Source organism: Pelophylax lessonae (assembly GCF_965119305.1).
Source record: "Pelophylax lessonae genome assembly, chromosome: 12".
Lineage (NCBI taxonomy): Eukaryota > Metazoa > Chordata > Amphibia > Anura > Ranidae > Pelophylax > Pelophylax lessonae.
Window position 1 is genome coordinate 45,045,919 of NC_138779.1, and position 12,177 is coordinate 45,058,095.

The following is a 12,177-nucleotide window of genomic DNA, read 5'->3' on the forward strand; positions in this document are numbered from 1 at the left end:
AATATCGGCCAGTTCCGGGGCCGATGCAGATATATCGGCAAAAGTCAATATTGGCCCTGCCAATAATCGGTCAGTCCCTAATTAGGACACTAACCTATCCAGGGATCCCGCAATGTCGGCACCCCAGCCCGATTCGTCAATCAGCTTCGGGTGCAGATGCCGGCATTGTAAGTAAGGGAAACCGGCAGTGAATACAAAAAAAATAACAAATGCGTATGAGGTGCTGTGCTGTAAATCTGATAATGTGCATTAAAAAAGCAATATATAAACATGTGAAAAAAGACTTGATTATGAATGTAAAAATATAATCCAATATCTAATAACTCCTACTGGAGTGATGATAAATGACATGTATATGACTCAATGTATAAATAAATTCAAATAAATATACTTAAAAATATACATAGAAATAATATGCATATAATCATGAGTGAAAACGTGTCCTTCACCATGTGACAAACACTAAGGACCTAAAATAGTGAATCCAAACCGATATATGCATTGATCTTCAGTGCAATCATAAGGTGACTTCAACTCAAAATATGTGTAAATCTTCAGTGAAATAACACCTCTGATCCCTGATGAAGTCACGTATTGTGACGTAACGCGTAGGGCACAGGCTTACTGGAAGAGATGTGTGGACGAGCTCGGTGCTCGTGGATGTAACGTATTTCATCATCTAGTCTTTTTTCACATGATTTTATATTGCTATATGCACATTATCAGATTTACAGCGCACTACCTTTTTTTTTTTTTTTTTTATACATTTAAGTAGCCTAGGTTGGCTATATTGGTGTTTGTTGTCTGTTTTGGTTATTGTTTCCTATCATAGGGATATTGTGAGAGTTTCACATACCTATTAAGCTGGCAGTGAAGCCTTCATACTGCACAGCCCATTTCCTACTGCGCATGTGCGAGTCTCGCTGCGCATTCTGACTGGTCCTGCTGTCTTTTGGGAGACACACCGGTCCTAGAAGGCAGAGGGGGAAGGAGGAGGGCCGGACATGACGGTGATCTTACCAGGAAGTGGGAGCGGGTACCTGTCAAAACCAGGTACCGGCTCCCCCCCCCCCCCAAAAAGTGCTAAATGTGGAAGTAGAGGGGGGGAAGGGTACGAACAAGCGGAGCTTCCCCTTTTGGGTTGAGCTATGCTTTAAGGAAATGTTTTAGTTATCAGTAAATTCATCTACCGATGTACTTAATTGTCAGGCAGGTTAGGGGGTGGATTTAGATGTGTGTCTAAGCCACGGGTGTCCAACCTGCGGCCCTCCAGCTGTTGCTGGACTACATAACCCATGAGGCATTGTAAGGAAAGTCCCATGAGGCATTGCAAGGCTAACAGTTGTTGCAAGCATGACTCCCAAAGGCAGAAGCATGATGGGACTTGCAGTTCCGCAACAGCTAGGAGGGTCGCAGGTTGGACACTCATGGTCTAAACCAGGGATTTTCAAACTGCGGCCCTCCAGCTGTTGCAAAACTACAAGTCCCATCATGCCTCTGCCTCTGGGTGTCATGCTTGTGGCTGTCAGACTCTTGCTATGCATCATGGGACTTGTAGTTCTGCAACATCTGGAGGGCCACAGCTTGCATATCCCTGGTCTAATCCCACTGCTCCTCTGAAAAGCGATTCCTGTTTAGAATTTGTTTTTAAGAGGGGATAGGTTGCCGCTTCACACTGATGCGGTGCGGGACTCCCAGCAATTTCGATGCAGTTCCTGCACTACATCTCAACGCACTGTGTTCCTGCGAACTGCGATGGGTACCAATGTTAATGACACCCAAAAAATGGTTTCCAGAATGCAGTGCGATTGGCTGAATCGGATGGCATGGATGTGATCGGATTCCGGTGCAGAAAAAAAAAGGTGCCTGCAGCTTCCATCTGGTGCGATTTGAGCCATTCATTTTGTATTGCGTTGCAATAAAATGGCATATATGATTTGAACAAGAATGTGGTGCGACTCCTGTACAAATCACATACAGTTTCCCGCACCACAGTAATGTACACTGGGACTCAGCTTTAAGTTTGCACAGCTTATGCTAATCATAGGTTTGCTTTAACTGCTTCCCGCTGGGCCTATAATGACGGCCGGGCGGGAACTCTCCAGTTCTAGGTGGATGTCATATGATGTCCTCCCAGGATGGTGCCCTACGGGCCATGCTGCGCCACGATCTGTCACCCACTGTGTCTATCAGACACAGCAGTTCTGGTACCATGTGATCACTTTGACAAGTCACAGCAGATCACATGACCAATATGGCTTTCATCCATGCCATTTATTGTGTACTATTGTGATGATGTCTGTGATTGGTCACATTGATCACATGGTACAGACAGGGCCAATCACAGTCCATCCGTACCATGTGATTAGCTGTGGTCAATCACAGCTAATCACAATAGTACACATCGAATTAATGGATTTCATTTAGAAAAAAATGGTTGTTTATATAAATAAAAAAGAAAGAAAATCACCTCCAGAGAGTAGTACAGTGTTACTATGTTAAAAAAAAAAAAAAGAAAAGAAAAATAATGTAATAAAAAAGGAAAATAAATATTTTTCAAACTTTTTTTGTTGTATTTTTTTTTACATATGGTTATCAGTCGGTGTCCTTGATCACCACCATGCAAGTTACTTGATGTGCTGCACTGGTGACAGTATGTAAAAAAAATAAAAAATCGTGAACCTTTCTAAAAATTTTTAGAAATTTTTTTTTATTTATTTATTTTTACATACTGTCTCCAGCCAGTGTCCCTGATCACAACCACACCAGTTATATCACACTGTGCTGCACTGGTGACAGAAAAACAAAAAAAAAAAAACTTTATATTTCAAAAAATTGTGACAAAAAATTACAACTTCAAAAAACTCACCATGCCTCTTACTAAATACACTGGACTGTCTACTTTCCAAAAAAGGGGTCATTTGTGCTGTCCTGGCATTTTCGGGCCTCAATAAATGAGATAGGCCCGCAGAACATCAGGATTGATCAATTTTCTGATATATACCATATTTTGTGGACTTTATAACTTTCCTACAGACTAAATAATATACACTGATTTGGGTTATTTTCACCAAAGAAATGTATCGGAATACAATTTGGCCTAAAATTATGAAGAAAGATTATTTATTTGCAAGATTTTATAACAATTTAGGAAAAACTTTTTTTTCCAAAAAAGGTTTTGTCTTTTTTTTGTTTAGCAAAAAAATTAAACCCCAGTGGTGAATAAACTTTACCAAAAGAAAGTTCTATTTGTGTGAAAGAAAATGATAAAAATGTCATATGGGTACAGTGTTGCATGACCGTGCAAATGTCATTGAAGAGGAGTTCCAGCCACCTGTCAAAAAAAATAAAAGTCAGCAGCTACAAAAACTGTTGATGATGACTTTTAAAAAACAGCCACTCCCCTGTCCCGGATCCAGTGGTGCATTCAGCCCAGCCGTCTTCACCCTCTGTCCTCCCTCGGCGGTGCCAGCATTTTCACTCTAGGCGAGTCATGCTGCACATTGTGAATGGTGGATCCAGTATTCTGGGACCTGTCATTGTCCCAGAAGACTGCAGGGGGGAGGGCAGGAGGAGAACTTCAGTTTCTGAGCGCCAGAGTTGTATAAAGTACTCGAAACCCATACTTGAGTAGAAGTGGAAGTGCTCGATCAAAAAGTGACTTGAGTAGAAGTACTAAAGTATTCAACATTTTTTGTACTTAAGTATTGCAAGTAGTTTTTTTAAAAATTTTGCTACTCAAGTACTGAAAGTAAAAGTACAAGTACTGTGTTATGTAGTTATTAAAGAGAGAAGTCAAAAGTTTGAACATCATATTGTCTTTTATTATTTCAAATGCAGCTTTTATTTATACATACAGTAGCTTTTATTTTCGTATGCACTGATAATACACATGTTTTGAGCTTCATGAAACCTGCCATCTACTGTTCTGGCAGTGGTAATTTTTATAATTGTAACGAGTAACTATGCAGCACAAAAAAAAAAAATTGGAGTAGAAGTATTGTATTCATTGAAAAAATGTAGTGAAGTAAAAGTGGAAGTAGGAGAAAAAAATTCTACTCCAGGAAAGTACAGATACCGCCTTTCGGTACTTAAGTACAGTAGTGAAGTAGTTCTACTTAGTTATTATACATCTCTGCTGAGCGCCCCGGCACTGGGAACAGAACAGAAGTGGGGAGCAGGTACCTGTCAAAATCGGGGTACCTGCTCCCCCCCCCCCCATCCTTAGAAGTGTCAATTGTGCAAGAGGAGCGGGGGACGAGTCTCTAAAGCGGAACTTCCCCTTTTGGGTGGAGCTCTGCTTTAAGGCTCTGTTCAGATCTAGGTGCCCGGATCGAGGGCAGATCCCGAATCACGGAAAATCGCGGGACACCCGTTACTCGATACTTCCAATGGCATCCCCAATCACGGTGTGATTTTGCAGCGATTGTCACCTGACCAATCGCGGTAAAATTGCGCAAACAGAATCGTGGGGGCATCTGTCTCCCAAAATAAGTACAGGAACTCGCCGCGATTGGGGGGCCACCCGGCGTCCTGTGATTTGCTGTAATTTGGGATCCGCCCGCGATCTTGGACACCTAGATGTGAAAGGAGCCTCAGAGTGTGACAGCGACCAAAGCTGAAAATTGGCCTGGGTGGGAAGAGGGTGAAAGTGTCCGGTATTGAATATTATCACATTGCGTGACTCATTTGTTGGGTGTGTTGTACAGGTTTGGATGGCAATCTCTCCGCAGTGGCGCTGGAAGTGCTGTGGCTGGTGATGAGAGAACAGTGGAGCTGGCTGTGCACAGACAACATGCAGAAAGTCACCCATCTGCTGTGCGGAAGCCTCATCCAAAGGTGAGATCCCACCTGACAGACGTCTGTAGCTCGCTGCGTCTAGAATGTGAAGCAATCTGCACATTTCTTTGTTCATCTCATAACTGTCATTCACATTTTCACCACAAGATGGTGCTGCAGGACAGATAATTACAAACTAGAAAAACTTTACCAGTCCATGCGCAGATCCTAAACTTGAATTCCCAGGCTGGTGATTCCTTTGAAAGAAACTAATGGTGATAGAAATGGGTGGGGCGTTGCAGCTCACCTAACCCTCCACTGGGTGGTGGACCATAAACTGTACAAAGAAAAAAGAGAGAGGGCACAGCCGCCCTAGCATAACACCGTTTATTAGAGTTAAAGCAAAGCCATGAAAAGTTACACTCACATAAGCAGATGAATGTCACACAGTAAAGATCGGTTCAATGTATCCCCAGGGAGAAAGCAACTCTCTCCTGAGAGTCCCGCATACCGGCTTGTACTCCACTCGCTTACAGCCTCCTCCTGACCGAGACTTCCAGAGATGGTAACTTCCATCTCTAGGTGAGCTGGCCGAAGTGCGCCTTTGCCCGAACCAGCCGGGCGCCGCACAAGCGTCATGTAATGCGAATGGAAACCTCACAGAGAGCACGGGCAGACCCGATACAAAGGGAAAGAACCTCCTGACGTGACACTTGGTCTGGTTGCTATGACTACGCGTTTCGGAAGCATGGCCTCCTTCTTCAGGTCCAGCTCACCTAGAGACGGAAGTTACCATCTCCGGAAGTCTCGGTCAGGAGGAGGCTGTAAGCGAGTGGAGTACGAGCGGGTATGCGGGACTCTCAGGAGAGAGTTGCTTTCTCCATGGGGATACATTGAACCGATCTTTACTGCGTGACATTCATCTGCTTATGTGAGTTAACTTTTCACGGCTTTGCTTTAACCACTTGCCGAATGCCTAACGCCGATCTACGTCGGCAGTCAGCCCCTCACAGGCAAAGTGACGTAGGGCTACGTCACTAGCTTGTGAGGGTCTAGGGAGCGAGCGCGCGCCCCCGGAGGCGCGCTCCCGCGTGGTCACGGCGGACCCGATGTCCGCCGGTCACTCGGCGATCGGCGGGGGAGAGGGAGAATGTCAGGCAGCTTGTGTAAACAAGCTGCCTGTCATTCTCCTTGCTGTTAGGATACTGATCACTCGGATCTAGTATGTAGATCCGTTGATCAGTGTCCATACAGCTCAAGCCCCAGCCAATCACAGTAGAAAGCACGCCCCTAGGGATACACACAGCCCCTCCCTCCCAAATAAAGTTAACCCCTTCACTACCAGTGTATTTTTACAGTAACAGTGCATATATATAGCACTGATTACTGTAGAAATGTCACTGGTAACCCCAAAAGTGTCAAAAATGTCAGTCAAGGGTCCGATCTGTCCGCCCCAATGTCGCAGTACCGCAAAAAAATCGCAGATCGCCGCCATTACACGTTAAAAAAAAAAACAACAAAAATGACAGAAATCTTTCCCTTTGTTAGTAAACGCGATTAACTTTTGCGCAAACCAATCAAAATACGCTTTTTGCGATTTTTTTTTTACCAAACATAGGTAGCATAAAACAAATTGGCCGAAAAAGTAAAAAAATTTTGATTTTTAAATTTTTTTTTGGGGAATTTCATATAAAAAAATGTGAAAAATATTGCTATTTTTGCAAAATTGACGCTCTTTTTTTGTTTATAGCGCGTGATCAAAAAATCGCACAGGTGATCAAATACCACCAAAAGAAAGCTCTGTTTGTGGGAAAAAAAGGACGCCAAATTCGTTTAGGTACAGCGTCGCACGACCGCGCAATTGTCCGTTAAAGTCACGCAGTGCCGAATCGCAAAATACCCCCTGGTCGGAATGGGGGTAAAATCTTCCGGGGCTTAAGTGGTTAATTTTAATAAACGGTGTTATGTTAGGGCGGCTGTGCGCTCTCTCTTTTTTCTTAGGACAGATAATTACCATAAGATCTAAGTGTGGTCAAAGGTTTGCTCTGGGTTAAAGAGACCCTGTCACCCAAAAAAAAAAATAAAATAGCAAGAATAATTGGCTTCAGGCGATAATATGTAAGTATTAACTAAAAATAAAAAGGTACCTACATCCCAAATATGAACATGAAAGAAAAAGAACTGGGGGGCAACAAGAGGGATTTTTATGGCACCGTCACCAGACCGGTAATCAGACCAAGAGACATCTAAAGAATATATCAACATTTTTAATGTGCTTAAATATATTTGTGCTTTTTGTATAATGTGTTGATTTTGTATGTAATAAAATTTTGATATATTCTTTATACGTCTCTTGGTCTGATTACCTGTCTGGTGACGGTACCATTAAAATCCCTCTTGTTGCCCCCCAGTTCTATTTCTTTAAAAAAATAAAAATAAATAGCCGGTAAAAGCACAGAAATATTAAGTATCTCATATGCCCACTTGCAGCATTTATTTCCATAAACAATTGCTATTCACTTGCAATATGTCTTTGCGCTTGCTAGAAAAAGTGACAATTCCCCAGAAAAGAGTCAATTCCCCAGCACAGCTCCCTTGCATGTCATAACCCTGAGTGTCTAATTACAGTCTGTACTGGCCCAGCTCCTCCGCCCCTCCCTCCCTACATAACCCTTTATATAGCTGCTGGGGGAGGAGTAAAGCAGAATAATATAGAGTGACAGCTCTGAGTTGGCCAGGGGCTTGTGACATCACATCCAAGTTGGTGGCACCCAGCAACAGTATCAGGACTTTAGATCTCTACATAAGGGGTAAATACCATGCATACAAGAAGTTAGTGTCAAGGTAAATGTTGTACATTCCCTGTGTACTTTATGTATGCAGAACAAGGAATCCTGAATATAAAGAGGGTTTCTGCTTCTCCCTGCAGATGGCTGGAGGTTCAGGTGGACAACATCACCTGTATGCAGCGATGGGCATTATATCTGCGCTTACTACAACAAGCAATATGGCCTGGAGGGGCCCTGCGCACTCAGCCACGACCACTGAGGACACAGGCACAGAGGGAGGCAGCTTACAATCAGGCCCTGCAAAGTCTCAAGGCGATTATACCAGGTGAGTATAGGGGTTGGGTAATAAACCTGCAGATGCACCCACATATCCAATATGAGTTTCACCGGAGCGAGATTGGGGTGTCACTGATCTCTTTTCTCTGGGGGCTCACAGATCAACCTGGGATTGTCACTGATCTCTTCTCTCTGGGGGTTCTCAGATCAGTTCACATGGTGTCACTGATCCCTTTTTTTGGGGGGTTCCATGATCAATCCAGGGAGTAACCACTGATCTCTTCTCTCTTGGGCTCACAGATGAGATTGGGTTTGTCACAGAATTCTTCTCTCTTTGGCTCATAGATCAGATTGGGGTTGTCACTGATCTCTTCTCTCTGGGGGCTCACAGATAAGTCTGGGGTGTCACTGATCTCGTCTCTCTTGGGCTCACAGATGAGATTGGGGTTGTCACAGATTTCTTCTCTCTTTGGGGCTCACAGATCAGTCTGGGGTGTCACTGATCTCTTCTCTCTATGGCTCATAGACCAGATTGGGGTTGTCACTGATCTCTTCCCTCTGGGGGCTCACAGATCGGTCTTGGTGTAACATTGATCTCTTCTCTATGGGGGCTCACAGATCGGTCTGGGGGTAACATTGATCTCTTCTCTGTGGGGGCTCACAGATGAGATTGGGGTTGTCACAGATTTCTTCTCTCTGAGGGCTCACCGATCAGTCTGGGTTGTCACTGATCTCTTCTCTCTATGGCTCACAGATCAGTCTGGGGTGTCACTGATCTCTTCTCTGGGGCTCACAGATCTGTCTGGGGGTAACATTGATCTCTTCTCTGGGGCTCACAGATCAGTTTGGGGGTGTCACTGATCTCTTCCCTCTGGGGGCTCACAGATCGGTCTGGGGGTAACCTTGATCTCTTCTTGGGGGCGCACAGATCGGTCTGGGTGTGTCACTGATCTCTTCTCTGGGGCTCACAGATCAGTCTGGGGGGTGTCACTGATCTCTTCCCTCTGGGGGCGCACAGATCGGTCTGGGGGTAACATTGATCTCTTCTCTGGGGCTCACAGATCAGTCTGGGGGGTGTCACTGATCTCTTCCCTCTGGGGGCGCACAGATCGGTCTGGGGGTGTCACTGATCTCTTCTCTGGGGCTCACAGATCAGTCTGGGGGGTGTCACTGATCTCTTCCCTCTGGGGGCGCACAGATCGGTCTGGGGGTAACCTTGATCTCTTCTTGGGGGCTCACAGATTAGTCTGGGGGTGTCACTGATCTCTTCCCTCTGGGGGCTCACAGATCGGTCTGGGGGTAACAGTGATCTCTTCTCTGGGGCTCACAGATCAGTCTTGGGGTGTCACTGATCTCTTGTCTCTGGGGGTTCACAGATCTGGGGGTGTCACTGATCTTTTCTCTCTGGTGGTTCACAGATTTTGGGGTGCCACTGATCTATCTGATTGTTTACAGATCTGGTCCAGGAGATGCTGGGAGCCCAGAAGTGTCACCAGTCATGGAAGTCTATTCTGGATTCACTGCAGCACCCTCCCATTAACAGGTAAGTGCCCTGTTCAGTGTATGACATCATCATTGTCCACATTCTAAAAAGAGAAAACAATTACTTGTTTATATAAGGAAGTAAAAATGGGGAGGAGCTAAAATCACCTGTACACCGGGATACAATTGTGATATAAATGATCTCTGATCAACTTAAAGGGAATCTACAGTTGTGTTAAAAAAACGTATAAGAAAAAGATCCATGAGCTGCACATCATAAAGCAGACCCATACTCATGAAGTGAGATGAATGGCATGCTTTAGCTCGTACTCCAGGCCATGCTGCCAACGCGTTTTGCTCCGCTCCTTGGAGCTTAATCATGGGGCTCCTCCTCTGATCAGCCATAACAGCATGCAGTTTGTAATTGTAACTGACTCACTGCTGAAACCACACAAAGCTTGAGATCAGTTTCTGGTAATTACCCCAATATAGACTCGCCAGCAAAATTCTTTGTGTGCTGCAGTAGTAGGTTGGTTGTTGCTAAATCATTGTACAGGGTGCTGTTTATCTAGCGGGCTGCCGGGGATGCCGTGTTCCTCAGTACTGTACTGGGTGTGATTTTAGTAAAGATAGAAGCTGCCACTGAATACTTGTTCTGAGAGATTTCTGCAGTCAGGGACTCTGTTCTGTCTGTACCCATAACAAACGCTCGGGGTGTTGCTCTCTGTCTTTGCAGGCATTTGCTGTACTGCATATGGGACATCCTCCTGGAGAGTCTGACTGCCGCACCAGCCTCATAGAAGACTTCATCCAGTACAGACCAGAATGTGGTCATTGGATCCCGCACAGCTGGAAGGAGTCATTTTCATCCTGGGTAAATGAGGGTTAATTACCTTCCTCACATCGCCCTCTAGTGGTGGGGGAGATTGCAGGGTCATCCGCACTCTTTCATTGCCTGCACTCTCCAGACACCCTATGGAATCTCTGAGGGAGGTTTTGAATGTTCAACATTTTATTTTGATTGTACACGGGAATTCACGTGTTCACTGGTCATTGTCCACTTGTAGATGTCTTGTATTGTACATGAAATGTGCACAGGCTTTGTTTGTATATAGCGCACGTATCACACTGAGATGTCAAGTATTTCTTCACCTGTATGGACAACACAGACACAGATCTTCATATGTGGGGCGGATCTGCCCTCTGAAATGTAGCATGGAAGTCTGTACACTGGAAGATGACACAGCAGCAAGGATATGAGACATGGAGCTCTGTACAGCACCGGGGTCACCACACTCGCATTTCATGTCATGGCACAGAGCAGTGCTGGGATATTGAGGCATGGAGCTCTATATTGCACCAGGGGCCACCACGTTCACATTCCGTGCAGTGACACAACACAGAGCTCTGTACAGCACCGGGGTCACCACACTCACATTCTGTGTCCCTCCCCAGCCATGGCGCAACACAGAGCTCTGTACAGCCCTGGGTCACCACACTCCCCTTCCGGGTCCCTCCCCAGCCGTAGCACAACACCGAGCTCTGTACAGCACCGGGGTCAACACACTCACATTCCGTGTCACTGCCCAGCCATGGCGCAACACAGAGCTCTGTACGGCTCCGGAGCCACCACACTCACATTTCGTGTCACACCCCAGCCATGGCGCAACACAGAGCTCTGTACAGCACCGGGTCACCACATTCCCCTTCCGGGTCCCTCCCCAGCCGTAGCGCAATACAGGGCTCTGTACAGCACCGGCGTCACCACATTCACATTTGTGTCACTCCCCAGCCATAGCCCAACACAGAGCTCTGTACGGCTCCGGAGTCACCACACTCGCATTCCGTGTCACTCCCCAGCCATGGCGCAACACAGAGCTCTTTACAGCACTGGGGTCACCACACTTGCATTCTGTGTCCCTCCCCAGCCATGGCGCAACACAGAGCTCTGTACAGCACCGGGGTCAACACACTCACATTCCGTGTCACTGCCCAGCCATAGCGCAACACAGAGCTCTGTACAGCATCGGGGTCAACACACTCACATTCCGTGTCACTCCCCAGCCATAGCGCAACACAGAGCTCTATACAGCACCAGGGTCACCACACTCACATTCCGTGTCACTCCCCAGCCGTGGCACAACACAGAGCTCTGTACAGCATCGGGGTCAACACACTCACATTCCGTGTCACTCCCCAGCCGTGGCACAACACAGAGCTCTGTACAGCATCGGGGTCAACACACTCACATTCCGTGTCACTCCCCAGCCATGGCGCAACACAGAGCTCTGTACAGCACCAGGTCACCACATTCCCCTTCCGGTTCCCTCCCCAGCCGTAGCGCAATACAGGGCTCTGTACAGCACCGGGGTCACCACACTCACATTCCGTGTCACTCCCCAGCCGTGGCACAACACAGAGCTCTGTACAGCACCGGAGTCACCACACTCGCATTCCGTGTCACTCCCCAGCCATAGCCCAACACAGAGCTCTGTACAGCACCGGGGTCAACACACTCACATTACGTGTCACTCCACAACTGTGACGCAACACAGAGCTCTGTACAGCACTGGGGTTAGCAGACTTACATTCCATGTCACTTCCCAGCCATAGCCTAACACAGAGCTCTGTATGGCACTGGGGTGACCACACTCACATTGCGTGTCACTCCCCAGCCATGGCGCAACACAGAGCTCTGTACAGCACCGGGGCCACCACACTCACATTTCATGTCACTCTGCAGCCTTGGCACAGAGCAGTGCTGGGATATGGGAAGTGGAGCTCTGTATGGCACCAGGGGGCCACCACACTCACATTCTGTGTCTCTTCACAGCCATGGCCCAACACAGAG

The 12,177-nt window shown here is 46.4% G+C and overlaps 1 protein-coding gene across 2 annotated transcripts in view; it reads left to right on the forward strand.

Annotated features, from left to right (window-relative positions):
• The window catches only part of SNX19 (sorting nexin 19), a 90,746-nt gene extending 78,819 nt beyond the window's left edge, over positions 1-11,927 (forward strand). The window contains exons 9-13 of one of the 2 annotated variants that reach the window (XR_014226014.1): positions 4,710-4,839; positions 7,709-7,893; positions 9,300-9,387; positions 10,063-10,699; positions 11,909-11,927. Coding sequence is in view for 1 of the 2 variants with exons in the window: in XM_082273858.1 (XP_082129984.1) it covers positions 4,710-4,839; positions 7,709-7,893; positions 9,300-9,387; positions 10,063-10,126 (467 nt within the window). In the remaining variant the exon portion in view is untranslated. Of the gene's footprint in view, positions 1-4,709; positions 4,840-7,708; positions 7,894-9,299; positions 9,388-10,062; positions 10,811-11,908 lie in introns of those variants that run through there. The other variant, XM_082273858.1, reaches the window with a different exon arrangement.
• Positions 11,928-12,177: the final 250 nt, after the last annotated feature.